Below are 19,609 nucleotides of genomic sequence, written 5' to 3' on the forward strand. Positions count from 1 at the left end.
ATGCAGACACACTGACGTTGCTTCTAGTAGCGCACTTCATTTGAAGAAGATGTCAGGTTAAGTCGTGATAAATGATGAAGAGATGAAGGGTCTGCCTCACATTTGCAGACGGTGACATCCACACTGTGTCCCGCCTACAAGGCGTGGAAACACGTCTGCTTCCCACAAGTATCTGACTTGAGGGGGTGAGAGGGATACGGTGAGGCAACATCGATGGCCCACACACACGGGCTGAGTAGCACCAAGTATCGATACCAGCAGATGATACGTAACCTTCGCTAAAATCACCGCACTTAGCGTCTCCTGCCTCCGAGAGCCGGGCTGCATCCTGACTGCGATGGAGGAGCGGACGGAGACAGGCTGGAGGAGCGGATGACTGAATAACACTCGCCGCCTTCTGAGGGATTCCGCGGTCTCACGGTGATAGCGAGTGAGTTTGCGGTTTAGTGTCACTTTCTGACTGAGATTATGAAGGCTGTCAGTGCTGTCTGTGTTAGCATCAGTTTATAAAAACGACCCGATGTCGAGATGTGATGTGATGTCGCTGAACGTCACAGGGTTTCAAACGCCGCCGCCGCCGCTGCTGCATCAGTCCGGCTGAGAGCTCCTGGTTAACACAGCCTGATCGATCACTTACAATCAGGCCTTAAACAATCTCCAAACTTGACTAGAGCCTGGATGCTGATGAAAGAAGCAGGCTTGACGGTACTAACGCCGATCGCAAATGAGATGCTAACAGCAGCAAGCCAGCAAACTGTCCTCTAACACAGGGCGGCTGTTATTGTGCTTTGGATGAAAGAATGTAAATTAAAACATGTTACAATAGGTGATAAATTTAGAAAGACTTTTTTTCTTCACAGAGAGAAGCCGTCTCTTAATAAGCGTCGTGTAGCCAAAGGGGGGCGCTACTCCGCGCTAGCTAACGAGCTATCATGAAAGTTAGTCACTTCACAGTTTACATGAGTGACCCTCTTTATTTGGTAGAGAGCCCCGAAACGCTTCACAGGAGCAGTAAAATGGCGTCAGAAACATCCGGGCCGCGGTGGAAGGAGGCCGGCTGGTGGCAGACATGAGAAGCCTTTTTATCTGCGGCTCAGACCGCACTGTTGGATTTCTTTTCAGGCTGGAGCTCCTTAGCAGTTGTTGCTAAGCTACCACACTGCTGCCAAATTAATGTTGTTAACTGCAACCAGTCACACAGCAGCCAGATGACAGGGACACAGTCCCCGTGCAGCTGTCATCAGCACAGAAACCCTTTTATAATGCACTGTAAAACAGACTCCATCAATCAGACCTATTGATTTTATTAGGAAGCTCATGACATGGTTTTCAAGAGAAGCCGGTGCATTGCAACCTAAGAAAAACACTTGCAAATACACACTAACATCCTTATTGTAACATATGGGTTGCAAATGCACCACATCATCTTAAGTGTGAACCTGTCAGAATAGCCTAAAAACAAACAGAAAGATGAATGCAACCAGTGTATTAAAAACAACTGCAGCTTCAAAAGTCACCAAACAGGCTCATCACTTTTTAAGGTCTACGTTCATTATTCAATTTTAAATTTGGCTAAAGCTGCTCCGTAAATATAGATATTCTTTACAATATTTGAGTTTTTCAGTACTAAAGATTTAAGCCAAACACTTTTTATATTTATTCTTTAGCTGTGAATGCACAGGTTTATATTATAAAGTTGAATTGAGAAAATGCATCATGTCATATGTTTACTGGCATCTATGTGGGCCACTGCCCTCAAGTAAAGTCCGCGATGTGCTGTAACATGGCTGACACTGCAATGTGACTTAAGTTTCCAAACAAGCTGGGTATTGCAAAAAAAAAAAAAAGCCTCTACGTGTTAGTTACTGTGTCGCAGCATTGGAAAATCTCTAGCAGGACCTTGTGCTCTGACACAGTGATGTATTAAAATGTGTCCAGCTGCTTTTTGCTGTAGATCATCACTTACTGTGCTCCCAGAATCTTGACGTTGTCTGTGGTGATTCTGTGTGGGCTGTGTCGCTGGGTGATTGATAGATGTTTTTGTGGCCATTTGATTTGCCAGTGAGAACTATGCTGCACAGATAGAGTTAGTGATAGAGAGTGCAGGCAGTACACTGTTTATCTTAATGTAATGTAATATGGATAACTTATTGGAAACATTCTTGCCATGGTTTTTGTTAGAACAACCTCTTCCACAGGGCATACAGACTCAGAGATCACACATTATGGGATGTGATGCTCGGTCTGCTCGAAGATGCGGAGGTGGCGCAGTGTCTCCATCAGATGGCCTGCTGGAATCTGAATTTAATTGGCAGCTCTCTCTCTGTATCATTTGTAGAATCCACCTATAATTTGTTGTAGTTGACGTTGATTTCATGCTGTGTATCATTCTGTGTCAGTCTGTTTGGCTCCGTTTTTTTACTGTATGATTCTCTGGTTCAAATATATTGAGATGAAAGGATTCAGACGTGCTTGTTATTTATTGTAGAGCAGCTTAAATTGTGATACCAACTTTTCATCACAAGGTGACGGCATCTGCAGTGAACTGATAAACTGACAGCTGAGGATGTATTCTCAAAACAATAATGTTGTGTTGGAGAGCACAATGCGCTTTATTTCCTGACTGATCAAAGGAGTGTCAGATGCTGTGGATGTAAACTTGCGGGCCAACATATTTATAGAACAAACGTTGAAACACTGCACTGCTACTACAACTCGGAGAAATCTCGAGGGAAAACATTTGCTGGTTCATGTTCATTCAAAAGGGGCTGTCTCACATATAATATTAGGCTAATGATTCCTTTTCAAACGAGTAGCTGTAAGCTGCACAAAGTGTTTTGTATCTGTAAAGCGCCCTGAATGCAAAGAGCAGCGCTGCCTTTTTTCCCACTTTTCTTCTCTCTACTTCTGTCTTCCAATCATCAGCCAAGCCTGTCAGAAGCCTTTCATGCTCTCTTGATGTCAGAGCATAGAGACAAATTTCTTTCTCTTGCTGGTCTTTGCCACTACGTTTTTCCAGCTCTTGAATTACAGAGGCATTGTTGCAGATTATAATAAAATAAGTTTAATAAGCTTCAGTGCTTTAATGACATTAAGTAATAAAGATGAAGCCTGATTAAAATGAGCAGGAGATGTGCTGCAGGGAATGAGTTTGCAAAAGTGAAATAGAAACAGCTGTAAAAATTGAAATCCTGTAAATACGTGAGCTATTAAATATAATTTAAAATGAACTCAGCAGATGGTCTCTCAGTAACATCTCATTTTGTTCTAATTTGTAACCATTTCTGCATGGATTTAATATTCATATGATTTATCATACAATCTGTATTTGCTTATTCAATGCCAGCATCTTTATATTACTGAATATGTACATCTTATTATAATAACTACATCAGGAGGGGTTTTTTTTATAAAGAAAGGTGTGACTTAAATTGCAGATAAACATGTTTTGGTGATGCAGTGCAAGATGCAGTCCAGCACATTCCTACGGACCCAGTATGTCGAAGGCCTGACCCAGCCAAGACATTTATGTGACTGTGTGTGTGGGGGTGGTTTAGTAAAACAGTCATGTTTATTGATGCTGCTCTCTGACAGATTCAGTTCAGAGGAGAGAAAATTTGGGGATGGAGCAAACTGAGATTTTGGGCTTCGTGGAATTGAAGTTTTTGCACTTGCATGACCAGGGTGTGTGTTTCTGTGTTCACAGCAGAGCTGTGAGAGTGACTGACCCTATCTGCTGTTGTCCATAAGGTGATGTACAGCCACTAACTCATATAATTATGTTGTCTTATTCACAGAGAGAAAAAAAAAATATAAACGGTATAGAAAAATGTTAGATGATGTCCCTGTACTGTTACTAGAAGAGTTATATATCAGTAAACATTTCAATATAAAATTGACTTGAGTTCTTACTCTGTCATTTGAAATGTAATTATGTTGATGATAAATACAACTATATATTTTTTTATAAGTTGTCATCCCATACTAGACCCATCAGGGCATTCATTATAGACTGTGTCAGGTATCTTACACAAAATATTGTTTGTTTGTTAAAATGTGTTGTAATGGAGTTGACTAACAGAGATGAAAACTTTCTTCATGTAGGGTTGTAAGCACAGCCATGCCACCCCCAGCTGACATTGTGAAAGTGGCTATTGAATGGCCCGGCGCTAATGCTCAGCTTATTGAAATGGACCAGGTTTGTATTCATTTCAAACATTACATTAACTCAGTCGATAATTCTGCACAGTGTTAACTTCAGAGTTTTGCAAAGTGTTTTAGTTGTGCTGAATGCATGAAAGTACCTGTAATTGTAGTCATGACAGAGAAGATTTAAAGATGAAGCTGTGATCACTGTGGTATACTTTAGAGGGAGTAGTAGTGATGTATGCTTTTTTTACAGACCTTTATTGTTGCTTTTTTCTCTTTGCAGAAAAGACCTTTGTCCTCAATAATCCGGGAAGTTTGTGATGGGTGAGCACTGGGTGACCTCTACACTCACTACATAATGTTTTCCAGATGATTTCAGTCTGAACATACGAGAATATTTTCTTAGGATTTGCTGCGTCTTACAGACTCATTTCACGTAGCTGCAGTCCACATCATCGTTATCTGTGAGCTTGTTTTTTTTACCTTTTCATATTCCCTCGTTCCCATGGTGACAGCCATTTTGATGATGTAGGCTGTGCGAGAGGGTACTATACTATATCTTTGAGACTGCCCCTCTGTTTTACTTGCAAAATAGTTTTGCAAACAAATATATGCGTCATTTATGGCACTAACCCTAAATTTATTTACACCTCTTTTCATTAACCATCATACTAACTAAGGTCTGTGGGGCCAAGCAAAACCAGGAAGGAAAAAAAAAACAATTCACCTTAAATTGCCTTGCATTTAAACTGGGTCTATCCTCATATTCAAAACATTTCATAAAATGAATGTGATGCCCACTCTTTGGTACTAACCTGACTGTGGTTTGTTACATAATCCATAGCTTTACTTGGGATTTTGTTTTCACTTTTTCACATTCTTACTTTTTAGTGATGAACTTTGCAAATTTGATTTCACCCTTCCACCACTTAGCCGAGCTGCATCTACCCACTGCCTCCCCAAACCATTTGAAATGGAAAATTTTGCACTCTACTGTTAACACCCACTGAATAATTCTCCTCCACAATCTCACAGCTTGCCACTAGTGTAAATACAACTGCTGGAGGGAACAATCTGACTTCCATCAACCTTTTGTTCATGCATAGTGGAGCATGCGGCATTAGAACATTCCTACATTGTGCTTCACATATTTTTTTTCAGTATGTACTTAACTAACAGTGAATTTTAATTCTTTTCTGTTTGTATCCTCAGCTGGTCCCTGTCAGGCTCAGAGCAGTTTGCTCTGCGTTATGCTGATGGTCCTCAGCTTTATATCACGGAGCAGGTGAGCTTTTCTTTCTGAAACATGCGCTAAGACGTACATTTATACTAAGCTTCAGCACCCCTCTCCCTTTATTGTCTTTCAGAGCCGTGGTGACATCAAGAATGGCACCATCCTTCGATTAGCAATTTCTCCTGTAAGACCACTTTGTTTACACAAGCGTGCTTTGTCAGGATATTTGTAATTGTAATTTAATTATAAAGTGAATCAGTTGGCTATTGCAAATAAGGAATGTCAGTCGGTATGTTGCACCACTGAAGCTTTGCACACATCACCAGAGTTTTGTGTTCCTGGAAAAATGTGAGTTCAGTTGAAAAGTTTTTTTTTTTCTTCATAGGACATGCTGATCTGCTTTCTTTAACCAAACTGTCAGTATGTGACAGTGGTGAGAGCACTGCTTTGAAAAAGGATGAGTGGAGTTGATGTGATTTGCCACGGTTAATAGCAGCTGCCTCTAACTCACTAATAATGTATGATAATCTGTCTTTATAATCCCACCCTCCTTCTCAGCAGACGGTTGGGTGCACCTCATACCCCCACCTCCAAAAACACTGAATGTGCTGTGTGCTTGGCTTTAACTCAAATGACTACTATTGAGGTCTTATGCTTGATGTTTTTACTTGTATATTGCTTGTTGTTAGCTCTTTACAAACTGTAAAGGGCCATCGGTATCTTTGGTTACCAGTTAATGTTATCACGCAGATGGATGAGGTAAATTCTAACACGTGAACAAATTATGTTTTTCTCACCAGGGTCGTGCTGCTCGTCAGCTCCTGGAAAGGATCCAGTGTCATGGTATCGATGCTCGCCTTGAGGCTTTAAAAGAACTTGCCAAACTGTCTGCAGACCCAACCTTTGCAACAGAGTTCATCAACATGGAGGGCATCGCGACGCTGGCTCGTCTCGTAGAAAGCGGCACTCAGTGAGCAAACTTTTGAGCTTAACAGTCGGCAGAGTTGACAGTAATAAGTGTAATGATGCTGTGGTAGAGAGTTAAATAAACCTGACTTCCAACAACCTTTTGTTCATGCATAGAGAGACTTGTGCAGGGCAACCTACCCAGGCAAGAGCCAGGGTAGGTTGCCAGTCAATCACAGGACCAGCTTCCTTTATGAGCACTAATGCCTAGTTTCCATTGACATGCTAGTTTGCTGACATCATTGAGGGATAAAGCTGTTAAGTCAATCATAGTTGTGTGTTTTTATAATATCCTAATTTAAAGTCAAACTAGGTGCTAAAGAAGTGGTGAAAAAGGCCTGCACAAACTGACTCTACTTCCTCCAGCTTTGGTGAAATGTTGGCCTTCACTCTCACTGCCTTCCTGGAGCTGATGGATCATGGCATTGTGTCCTGGGACCTTATCTCCCTGTCCTTCATCAAGCAGGTACCTCCTCCAGCAAAATAACAACTCATTATATACACTACAGTTTTCTTAAAAACTTCACTGTACATATCTAATCTCAGTCAGTTTTCTCAGTCTGTCTTTTCATTTTTTTTATCCATGCACTTTTATTTAATTACTTGACCTTCACTGCATTCCAAATGCCGGAAGTGCGTGGGTGCTGTTGCCTAGCAACTCCTCACATTATTTGGAGAGCTCTTTTAGTGTTTATGTGAATACTTTTCTTCTGGCCTTCACAGGGGAAAGTTTCAGAACTCATGATTTTATTTTATTCTACACATACAGTTCATTTTTTTCCTTTTTTTCTGCCATATAACTTTGGAGCAGTTTCAGCTTATTTCAAGCCCAGATTTAATGATTTCTGTGTTGCTCAGTCCTCTGTCCTTACTCAGATTGCAGGCTATGTAAACCAGCCGATGGTCGACGTGTCAATCCTGCAGCGCTCACTGGCAATCCTGGAGAGCATGGTTCTAAACAGCCACAACCTTTATCATCGAGTGGCCCAGGAAATCACCGTGGGACAGCTCATCGGGCACCTGCAAGTGTGAGCACACACACACGCACAGGGGCTTCCCGCACTCTGATATATATGTTATATTTGTACTAAAAAGGGTGAGTTCAGGATGTATAAATGACCAACAATGAGTAATTCTCGCTACTTTTCAGACCCCATCTGTGGCTTTTAGTCCCAGATCTCCAGGTTACTAGTGTAAATGTAAAAATTACATAATTATGTACATAATTAGCTCTAGTGTATAGTGCTCTAGCTAATAGCTTTTAGGGAGTAAATGAGTATTTAAATGCATCCTGCACCCATCCTGAGTATATGTGTTGATGGTGATAAAACTAAGATTAATTGTTTTGTTTTGTTGACCTGTAGTTTCAGTATGCTCTATGTTAGAGCATGATGCTTCTAACTGGTTGTTATGGTGCTGGATATTTCTTCAGGTCAAACCAGGAGATACAGACCTACGCCATCGCCCTCATCAACGCTCTGTTCCTGAAGGCACCAGAGGACAGACGGCAGGTCAGCAGCCTACACTCACAGCACTGTGACTGCATTAGGGGTGCCACAGACACTGCTAATTGACAGACATTAGTGGAAATCGTAGGAGTACTAATGCTCCATCCTAATATAACATTTTAAAGAAATCCACTTGTACATAATAGACAGTTATTTATAACAGTTTAACATTTTCCTGTGAGATACCTGTGGCTGCTAATGTTTGCAGCATCAGGATCGTTTAAGTTGCAATGCAATGAATAGACGCCTGTCTGCCAGCTGTCATGTTGTGGTTTCTGTCCTCATTGCTCTAATGACACACTCACACACAGCAGTGCTCACCTCCTTTTGAAGTTTGTCGTTGCCGCAGTGACTCAGTGAGGCAGACCAGCCACAGAGCTGTAACAAGAGGACGACTGTGGGTGTCAAATAAACATGCAAACCTGGAAGAGCTCGTACATATTTTACAGCCAGGTGGAATGTATCATTATTTTATTATTGAAGAGATCATCTTCAATCAACTTTGCTTTTTAATTTATTTTACAAGTAAAGAAAATCAAACGAAAAAATCTGAATTGTCATATATAGACAAATATACAAACACTAAAAGGAGTGAGTGCTTCTGTCTTGTATGTCATTGTTATAATGTCTCTATATAATTTTGTTTCTGTGCCAGTTCAGGTCTGCAGTGTTTAATTTCATTTAATACACTGTCCTGTCGACTTGTTTGTAAAATACAGCTCTCCACGTTAACTTTAACTTGATTTGCAGTTAAGAGCAGAAGTCAGTCTAATAAATCTAATAATGCAGTGCACCTTAATGTCACATCAGGACTGAACAAAGAAGAATCAAATGCAGGGTACAGATAGGAATGTGTATTAAAAGAACAAAAAAAGACAAGAACAGGTGAAGACAAACCAAAACAATTAAACAGTAGAAATGTGTGTGGAATAGGAATGCGTGTGTGTTAAATTGTTCAGTACATGTTGACTTGTCAGAAGTATTCAAATATCCAACATTTTTTTGCTTCACTACAAATATCTTTGTGCAGGAGAAAAAAGACCAGAAAAACAGAAATGACACAAATCACAACTTTTTACTTAATATAGAACACACTGTGTACAGGAAAATAGTTTACTAAATTCTAAATGCTTTGGGTCAGAGTGTGAAAAAATGTGGAGTATGTGCTCTACTTTTATTGTGAGCTGCGTTGTTTCCTTTTTTTCTTGGACAGTTGCTCTCACATGTATTTCCAGATGCGCTTATTCGCCACTGGGGGGCGAAAAAAGTCTGTTCTTAGCACACAGTGTACAGTACAGCACATACTTTATGTGTCTACCGCTGTTTAATTGCTGTAATTACCAATTACCAAGTGCCAGTTTAGTTTACACATTATTTAGTGGATTAGTGTTTCTATTTAAAATGTAAATGTATAGACCTCTTTACCTCTTTTAACAGCTTATTGTTAGACAGTAAGAATGAGGCAAACACACAGAAGCTCTCCTGTTAAGTCATGAGAGAGACAGGACATGAGCCTCATGCATCTCCTGCTCCTCAGTGGGTGATAAAATGTTGACTGTGAAATCCTTTTAAAAACCAGCTGGACAAATGAATGAATGCATGCTCCTGTTGGATGTTCTCTTGTGACACAGTGCTTTGTGTTCTTATTCACATGCATGCTGTGCCGATGATGTATACCTGTATCTCATAGTCCATGTTTGTGCATTTTTTGTTTCCATCACTGTCACCCCCATGTCCCCACTTCCTGCCCTCAACCCACACAGGAGGCGTATACTAACCCGCTGGATCAGCACCTCACTGTAAGTACACATCCCTCTGCGGGTCGTACCATCTCTCAGCTCTTCTCCTCTTTCACTGTCCACCTCTTTCTGTGTCTGTTTTGGAACTGCCACTGTGTAACCCATTCAAATTATGATAGAACCATAGCTTGCTGCAGCAGCAGACAGGCTGTGTCAGAGCACATTAGGTATAGTTTACAAAAGGTGTAGAACTGGTTAAAGCCAGTGATCGAAATTTAGCTTCAGAATAAATTAAGTTTAAAAAAAACAAAAAAAACCAAAACAAAAGTTGTGTTAGTTGTGCTGTTGAAATGAAATACTGTCACTCTTTGCCCTCAGGAAATGGCGAGTACTTTGGCTCAGAAACACCTGAGGTCTATCATCCTTAATGTAAGTACGGTACTAAGTTTGAAATATAGTGAATAAAATATTTCTATAGAATCAGTCTTTCATCAGCCTGTTAAGCTCTCAGGTAACTTTAAGCAGTCCTAGATGACTGTGTTTGGAACAACCTTCAACAGAATATTGCTGTTCATCTGTTTGGGTTTGAGTTTCATCCTAAGAGCTAGTCCGTATTTGGAAAATGTAAATATCGACTCACTTGGAGAGCTGTGACACAGAACCAGCCAATGAGATGCGGCACCAAGTCTGTGAAGTGGAACAAAATCTGCTCTAAAAATGATTTTTTTCTGGCACATGACTCTTCTGGAGGTGCCTGACTGAACAGACTCCAAATGTCACTGAGGAAGCTGCTCTCCAGCCTCCTCGAGCGAGGAAATATCCAGGAGCAGCTCCAGTATTGTGCACACTCATGGAACCACGAGTGTACAGAGAGTGCTGGAAAAACCCAGTAAGCTGCTGGACAGTAACAGAACCTGTGTTACCACCACGTTATTTTCATTTGTACTGACAAAAGAAAACAAACTATCAGGTCTTTTTTATTTGTAAATTTGCTTTGTACTGTATGATACGTGCTGATTCTGAACAAATCATAGCCAAGACGAAAGCTTTGCTCTAAGCACAGTGCTTCTTTTCTAGCATGTCATAAGAGGAAATCGACCAATCAAAGCAGAAATGGCACATCAGCTGTATGTGCTTCAGGTGCTGACCTTTAACCTTTTGGAAGAACGGATGATGACCAAAATGGACCCTAATGACCAGGTAAGAAATGAACAAATTAATTTTTCATCTATTTGATACAAAATCCTGTTATTACAGATTTGTTTGTGTAATTAATGCAGTAAGACAGATTAGTTTGAAATGTTAGCAATCCTAAATATGACATATAAACCTTGTTGAAACAGTTTACTCTTTGATAACACTTACAGATGTATGCAGAAATACTCCTTTACATATGTTTTACTTTGCTGTGTTGATGATGTCTCTGGCCTTTCAACTGGTACCCAAAGGTACATGGTGGGCAGCCAGTAGTAGGGGTAAGGGTGTCTGAAAACATAGCAGCCAGGTCACATCCCTGTCTGTGTCTGTCCTCTGCTTGCCAATGCTTGTTTAGAGCCATCATGTTATCAACGATTTACCTGATAATTTTTTTATGCTGTTTACATCTTGGTGTTCTGTCCCAGTCTCAGAGAGACATCATTTTTGAGCTGCGTAGAATTGCCTTTGATGGAGAAAATGACCCCACTGGTACAGAGAAGAGAAAGGCCATGTACACCAAGGACTACAAGATGCTTGGTTTCACTGTGAGGTTCCACTTCAGCTTCTTCTTCTAATTGTATAAAATATGCAAGTATAAGCAGGTTGCTGTCTCCTAGCTCACATCATCTCCCTTTTAAATTAAGAACCATGTGAACCCGGCCATGGACTTCACTCAGACTCCTCCTGGGATGCTGGCTTTGGACAACATGTTGTATCTGGCCAAGGTTCACCAGGATACATACATCAGGGTGTGTGTTGTTTCAGGCATCACTTAACTCATTTCAAAGGGCATGAAAAGTCTTCCTCACTTTCCACACGTGTCTCTCCCCTCATGACAGATCGTCCTGGAGAACAGCAGCCGGGAGGATAAGCACGAGTGTCCCTTTGGCCGCTGCGCCATTGAACTCACTCGGATGCTGTGTGAGATACTCCAGGTCGGAGAACTGCGTGAGTAAATCTGTATTGTACTCTTATTAAACAGTTACATTAAAATTGTCCTAAAAACAAAACAGTGACAGTGTGAGAAGGAAGATAAATCCCTCTCCAACTAAGATGTATTCATTTCTTCTGTGTAGCTAATGAGGGCTGCAATGACTATCACCCCATGTTCTTCACTCATGATCGTGCATGGGAGGAGTTCTTCTGTGTGTGCATCCAGCTGCTCAATAAAACCTGGAAGGAAATGAGGGCCACAGCTGAGGATTTTAACAAGGTCAGAGAAGAAAGCTCACGTCATCTACGGATTTTTCAGAAATTAGTAACAATTAAAAAAATAAGCCTTTATGTCATAGTTGCATTACATATTGGTTGCATTTTTTATAATGGTGCAGTCATAATACACCCATGATGCACAAAGATTAATCTTTCTGTGGTATCAGTAGGTCAATATCTAATTGTGTAGTTGCAAACTAAGATGCTGCAAAGTAATGTTTCACTCATCTGCCTAAGTTGCTAATTGTGTTGTTAACACATGACATAAGCATTTATCTTTAGCATCATTGGGTCCAATATAATGCATGCCATCACCCACATGTAGTCCAGTACTATTGAATAGTCTGCCCAGTCTGTGTTAGCCCAGTATGAATATTTACACTGTCAGCTTTTACTTTGACAGACACTACTGCTGCTGCAGCTGCTCTGCTCCGTGTCACGGAACACTTGAGAAGATTGCCAAAAGGCTTTTGGTTTATTAAATAATGCATGACAATCACTACTTATCTAGACATTCACTGAAATGAAGAGGGTAACATGAAACCATTCAGTGTGTACTCTTTTATAAATATTGATGCGTTTAGAAGATGTCTGTCAGCTTCTGAATACTTCTGAGAATTTAACTTTAATGACATTCATAGTTCATTAAAACCCAATGCAGCTAATCTGGAAAGTGACAGCAGTGGCTAAGCTCATGACAGAACTGTACTGTGTCATAGTTTCCTTACTCATCCTGCGTATATGTGTGTGATTTTTATCCCTCCAGGTGATGCAGGTGGTCCGTGAGCAGATCACCAGGGCTCTGGCCATGAAGCCGTCATCTATAGACCAACTGAAGAATAAACTGCGAGGCCTCAACTATTCAGAAATTCTGCGTCTGCGGCAGTCAGAAAGAATGAGCCAGGACGACTTCCAGTCTCCACCTATTATGTCAGTCTGTGTACCACCTCTCACTCTGCTGTCTTAAGTTTCATTATTTTTCTCTGGGTTTTCCTACATTCTAAAATAGTGTCACTTTGACGTCTACCTCAGCTCCAAGCTCTGCTCTGTCTCTGTTATGAATAGGACAGTGTTGCGCTCATGTGTGCCTCTGTGCCTGTTCCTGTTGCTCATGCTGTGTTTGTGCTGCAGTGAGCTGCGGGAGAGAATTCAGCCCGAGATCTTGGAGCTCATCAAGCAACAACGACTCAACCGGCTGTGTGAAGGAAGTTGCTTCCGTAAACTAGGGAACCGCCGGAGGCAAGGTACATAACCTATCAATACAATCACTTTCACTCTTTCAGCTGAAGGAGTACAGCTGCGTTTACTGATTATCAACCCTCTTTTCTTTGCAGAGAAGTTTTGGTTCTGCAGACTCTCTCTGAATCACAAAGTGCTGCACTACGGGGACTTGGATGAGTCACCTCAGGGTGAAGTGCCTTTTGAGCTGCTCAGTGACAAGAGTAAGACACTTTAAAACCTTTTTCTCGAAATAGATCCATCTCCAAGCTAATAAATATTTCATAGAATGCACAAGTATCACTGTCCCTGGCAGACCATGCTACACCTGTCAGGAGGCTGCCATTTATAAGGTTGTGTAATTATTTGTTCTTCTGTAGTCCCCGTCTCGGATATCAAGTCTGTGGTGACAGGGAAGGACTGCCCTCATATGAAGGAGAAAAGTGCTCTAAAACAAAACAAGGTGGTGTCATTGATGTTTTTTTTCTCCATCGCAGTACTACATGGCTTCTCTTTGATTCAGTGTTGTCTCTGAGTGTAGGAACTGTCTAATTTGAACCGCTTGATTCTCTCAGGAGGTGCTAGAGTTGGCATTCTCTGTCCTCTACGATCCAGATGAAACTCTCAACTTTGTTGCACCCAACAAATATGAGGTAAGTTGATCAGCATGCAGTAACACTATGGCTGTGGCCATGTCATTATACAAATATATAAGCGTCCTGTGTCATCACTATACTACCCTGTCAAGGTAACTGGTGTGGTAATGTGAGTAGTGATTTAGAGGGATCATGACAATGACAGGCTTCATTCAGCAAAACTAGCAACACAATGTAGTTCTAAACTAGCTAGTGTCAAAAATGGGGGACACACTGCAGAAAAGCTAGGACTGCAGGCTCCTTTTGACAGCCTGACATGAAGTGTGCGTATCATTGTGTAGAATGAATGGCATCTAGTAGTTGGAGGTTGTGACCAATTAAATTTCCTTTCGTTTTCCAGCATGACTAATGTGCGACGTTAGCATCATTATGTTGAATGTGAAAATGATCCCTTGTGTGACAGAATTAATACTTACTTTTCATAGCATCCTGCTGTGGAGCATTTTATCAGCAGTGGCGCAGTGGTATAGCAGGGTTGTCCAATAACCGGAAGGTTGGTGGTTCGATCCCCACTCCTCCCTAAGTCATTGTTGTGTTTCCTTGGGCAAGACACTTCACCCTGCCTGTGGCGTGCCTTGCTAGTTATTGTATGACACTGCTTGGCAGCAGCCTCAAACAATTTCCCTCTGGGATTACTAAAGTATCTAAAATAAAAATAAATATTTTTTAGCAACTGTACCATTTTGGCTTAATCCCAATGTTACCATCTTCTTTTCATTTCCAGCAACAGCAGGCAGCTGTTTTCATTGAAGAATCTTGAATGAATTTGCTAAATTTTACCTTCCAACTACCAAACAGCAGACTGACAAAGTTACAAACCAGCTGGTGAACACAGTGAAGCATTTAGCAGCTAAAGAGCCAGATATTTCCCTCAGGAATTGTTGGGGAGCAGAATGAGTATGAATATTGGACTCCCGACTTACCAGATGGCCAGAAACATCTCCAATTGAATTCTAATGTTGTTCATTGTTTGCCACATATGTTGATTGTCAACACATTCGCCATATCAACTTTATTAGGTGATAAAATATTAATGTGTTTACAGCTTGTTTTGTTTCACGCCAGAAGCCAAAAAAAGCAATTACTACTGCTTTAACTAAAGAGCTGGGTGCTATTATTCTTCGCACAAACCATCAACAAAAGAACAAGCTGCGCAGTCAGAATCGCACAAATACCTAACACATATGTAGCTTGTCGGGTATTGTCTCACACAGAGTTGCTGTGACATGTTTGTATGTCTGTGTGCATATGTGCAGTATTGCATCTGGACTGATGGGCTGTGTGCACTGCTGGGCAGAGAGATGGGCAGTGACCTGACACGCAGTGACCTAGATACGCTCATCAGCATGGAGATGAAGCTCCGCCTCCTTGACCTTGAGAACATCACGATTCCAGAAGCACCGCCTCCTGTGCCAAAGGAGCCTAGCTCGTATAACTTCACCTACAACTACAGCTGAGGTGTGTGTGTGTTTGCAATGCATGTGTCTGTAGAGAATGAGTATACTTGATCTTTTGAAGAATTCAGCAGCTCGTGTGCACACTGGAAAAAGGCTACTTTGTTTATTTTTAGAAGAGATGTTTGTAAGTTCACACGAAGGTCAGAGGTCAGGGTACACAGTACACAGCAGTGCTCCTGGAGCTGGTACAGATTCAGTGAGTGAATCTCATTTACACAGTGCACAGTCTCCAGTCACTGTCTGAAATTTGTCTTTTCATGGGATTTAAAGGTTGAATATGAATGAAAAGCAAACTACAAATTAATTTTAAATTTGAGGTCAGATTGAGGCTTAATTGATCAGTCAGGCCATATATGTGGACTCTATGAATGTTGTAGCTACTATTCCAGATTTATTAAAGTGTTGACTTTATAACACTGCCTGCTCCTCCTGTGTACAGATGTATAGTACAGTGCTTTACATTCAGCTTCTTACTGCTGCCTCATCAATCTCAAGATACACCATCCAGGTGCTTCCCTGCGATAAACAGAACTAAAAAGGAAACAGACCTTTAATGTTCTGTCGAAGCAGGTAAAGGCCACCAGATAATCCATGTTTGTGTTTGCTTATGACTATCAAACAATAGAGTGTATTAAGTGTATTAATAGTGATTAAAGCTGGAGCTTGCATTACATTCAAGCACTTGCCAAACAAGTTTACACAGTGCTGATCACGCCTGTCAGTGCCAAACAAATCTCTGTGTTTCTCAGTACACTTATAGTTGTTTAATCGGGTGTTCAAGGAAACATTCCCACCCTGGAGAACCGGTAGTGATGTGTTTAATGTTATGAGTTAGAAGCTGGGAGTATGGTGGTAAAAATAATGTGATGATGGTCCAAGTAAAAAAAAAAAAGGAAAAACTACTATCTAAAAATAGATGCAAGCTGACAGTTTTTTTTTTATTTGTAAAATGTTGAAAGCTATGTAACTGTTACATTTCCTTTAGAAATGTATTTGTATTTTGAATTCTGAACATGAACCGTGGGCCTTCTAGAGCTGTGGTTAGGCTTTGGAAATGTAAAGGGGGTGCTGTGCTGTGGCATCCTGTGTGGAAGTGGACTCTCACTGCCAAAAGAGGAGAAAGAGAAATTGGTGCCATCAGATCGTGCTATTTTGTGTTTAAAAACCATTCAGCATCTCGTGTGCACACTGGAAAAAGACTACTTTGTTTATTTTTAGAAGAGATGTTTGTAAGTTCACACGAAGGTCAGAGGTCAGGGTACACAGTACACAGCAGTGCTGTGGCATCCTGTGTGGAAGTGGACTCACTGCCAAAAGAGGAGAAAGAGAAATTGGTGCCATCAGATCGTGCTATTTTGTGTTTAAAAACCTACATAGAATGTGAGCAATAGTACCATCTGTCAATCAACTGATCATTAATAGATTACTTGTTACTCCTCAACAAAAGTATTCTTATGAGTAAATACAGTATTGGGTATGGCTTCAGTTTACTTACTTTAATTAGCATTGAAGCTATGGCAGTTATATTCCCCCACAGCCTGTTATACAGTGTTAGCATACTGTGTGTATATATATATATATATATATATATATATATATATATATATATATATGGGAGATATATATATATATATCCTTGGAGACGCCCTTGCCTACGTCAGGTGTCTGTAGGTGTGTTTCTGTGTGTCTGTATGTGCTTTTGTGTATGTAAATGTGGAGAGACTTAAAGGAGTAATGTCAATATTTCATGAGCTTGCTGCTCACTACAGGCGAGGTCACAGCTTTGATATCCTACTTATTAAAATAAGACAAGAATGATATTAACTTTTTATTTTTACATAAATCACTCATACGTTCACTGTATGTCGGTGCCATTAGCATTTGTAAGTAGTATATGAAAGACATTACAGCTGTGAGATGTGGTTATAGCACTATAAACAATCATGACTTGGACTGAAAACCAGCCAAGATGACAGTGTGATTAAACATTTGTTGTCACTTTAGATAGACATAAAAATATATTAAAGGTACTGGTACAGTTATATTGTAATGTTCTTTAATATACTGCTTAACAAGCTGATGCCTGTTGTCATCTAATTATTTAGTAGATTTTATTCATTTTTTGTGTCACCAAGTAAAGGCAAACAGGCTAAAGTGCCAAAATCACAACCCTTAAATATATAAAGATCAGACGGTCACATCCAGTATTGCTCCTGTATTATATGACACATTGGACTGGAGTACGGTTGCTCGATGTCATTTTCTTATTTCCATATTTTTGACTCTAAACTTTGTCCTGTCAGCTTCTGAACTAACCACTGCTGTCGTTTGTTAATGCAGAATAGAATTATATTTTTGTAAATGATCATACAATTTTATCAGTTGTGAAGAGAATGGGTATTAAACTAATGTAGCGTTGTCACTTCTGCATCTCTGCACAATCTATTCCACCTACTCATTTCACTCTGAAAAAGTTTCAAGGAGTTTCACATTTTTGCAATATCATTCCACTCTCATACCAGGAGCACTCTGTACTACTTAGAAGGACACCAATCTAACTCTAATTATGATGTCAGCTTTAGTGTAAAAATCGCCAACACTGTTTGTGAAAAATGCATTTAAGTTTTTTTTTCTTTAAATATGTGCCATTGAGAGTTCAATTCACTGCAAATATACTCACAATAAAAATAAAATAACATTACATCTGCACTGATGTGACCCACAAACAAGTACAGAAACAGGATCTTTGTTTGTATTTGTTGTCTGCAGTGCTTTGAGCTCTCAGGGCTGCTGTGTTCTAGTAAGTGGCTGCACTTTGCTCAGCAGCTTAAACACAGCATTCATGGTGACATGATGCAGTGAGTGAAGGATCCTTGTATCGGGTGCACTAACAGTACAGCTTGACGTTTTTGCATCTGGCACTCTTATATGTGAATTGCTAAACTATTTATTTACACTTGATAGTGACAATAAAGAATGACATAAAGTTTAAATATGGTATACATATAGATCATTGTATGTATATACAGTATTGTGCTGCCTTATTGAAGAAATGTATTATGTTTTGTGTGAATAAATACAAAGTCTAACAGCTGCAGCAAGAGTGTTTTTCCTTCTTTATGTAAGGTATTCTTACTGATACTGCGTTCTGTGCCATAAGTACATTAAAAATGTTGATGTTATTGTTCGCAGCAACAGACTCGGGTAGAGTTGTGTTGTGAAGTGAGGAATAGATGGTGGGAATAGATGAGGATGTTGGTGCGCATGGCATACAGGACGGTGCAGTTAGGGTGTTGTATTATACCATGTACCATACCTCAGGGTGGGCAGCAAAGTGAGAATGACCCTGCTGATGACAATTACAGCAATGTTTAATTTAATGTTCCCTGAATGATACCTCTATTTAGAACCATCTTGTGTACAATACAATATACAATCATAGAATGTTGGACTGCCACAGCAGAATAGAGGACAGACTAAAGACCGGTATTGATCATTCATTTTTCTTTGTGATTTTAAATTTATAAAACAAAAGATTTCATAAACTGACTTTCTGAATTATTGATCTCTGATGATTGATCCAAACTGCTGCAAAATGTCAGTGTGTGTCCACAGTCACTCACTCGGTTAGGTGTCAAACATTTAACAACATGTTCACCAAATAAAATGACTAGAATATTATTTGGCTGATATTATATTACACACTTTCCTTGTCAGGTTTTTATGACATTTGCATTTACTAAGTAGAAGAGAAGGGTTCATAATTTCAGTGTTTTTAAAGCTTCATTTTTCATGTAGATGTCTAAATGGGGCATTATAGGCTTTTTTGTACCATTTTGTCTTTTTAGGAAAAGACTAGGCTCACAGCTCAGCAAGGAAACACAAAAAGGGAATTTTAAATCTGGAAGATAAGCCCCTAATTTGACAGACTGCTGAACGCTTATAATATCTGCAGTTAAATAATGGTAGTCATTTATTAGCTGCAGGTAATAGTTGCAGTCCTCCATATTTTACCATGCTAACCAGTGGATCTCTACATTCAGTACTGAGGTGTGATTTTCAGTAACCACTGCACATGATGTAACAAGACCTAGAAAATGAGAAAGTTGTTTAAGCAGGCTGAATCTCCGGCTCAGTTCCATATCTTATCCAGCAGGGGACACACTGTGTCTTTATTGAGTAGGCGTGAGATGTCCTGAGCTATTCATTCTGTAGAGCAATTGCATACAGATAAGTTGTTGCTGCAGATGAGTCAGTAACATGTCATTGCTTC

At 40.1% G+C, this 19,609-nt stretch overlaps 1 protein-coding gene across 3 annotated transcripts; it reads left to right on the forward strand.

The window, feature by feature from the left end:
* The first annotated feature begins 181 nt into the window (after nt 1-181).
* On the forward strand, nt 182-18,433 carry elmo2 (engulfment and cell motility 2). 3 transcript variants are annotated; one of them, XM_028406399.1, is made up of 23 exons: nt 182-430; nt 3,707-3,750; nt 4,105-4,198; nt 4,433-4,473; nt 5,362-5,434; nt 5,517-5,567; nt 6,184-6,353; nt 6,716-6,815; nt 7,226-7,377; nt 7,782-7,860; nt 9,621-9,656; nt 9,975-10,025; nt 10,674-10,796; nt 11,219-11,338; nt 11,438-11,542; nt 11,633-11,741; nt 11,870-12,006; nt 12,772-12,935; nt 13,137-13,249; nt 13,340-13,447; nt 13,604-13,686; nt 13,799-13,876; nt 15,136-18,433. In XM_028406399.1, the coding sequence occupies exons 3-23, from the start codon at nt 4,121-4,123 to the stop codon at nt 15,334-15,336; spliced, it is 2,172 nt and encodes a 723-aa protein (XP_028262200.1). In that variant the 5' UTR covers nt 182-430; nt 3,707-3,750; nt 4,105-4,120; the 3' UTR covers nt 15,337-18,433. The 3 variants fall into 3 exon arrangements, with proteins under 3 accessions (XP_028262200.1, XP_028262201.1, XP_028262202.1); XM_028406400.1 differs by having other exon boundaries at nt 3,710-3,750; XM_028406401.1 differs by lacking the exons at nt 182-430; nt 3,707-3,750; nt 4,105-4,198; ... (7 more) ...; nt 9,621-9,656; nt 9,975-10,025 and adding an exon at nt 10,032-10,485.
* Nucleotides 18,434-19,609: the final 1,176 nt, after the last annotated feature.

This window comes from Parambassis ranga, chromosome 5, assembly GCF_900634625.1.
Source record: "Parambassis ranga chromosome 5, fParRan2.1, whole genome shotgun sequence".
Taxonomy (NCBI): Eukaryota; Metazoa; Chordata; class Actinopteri; family Ambassidae; genus Parambassis; species Parambassis ranga.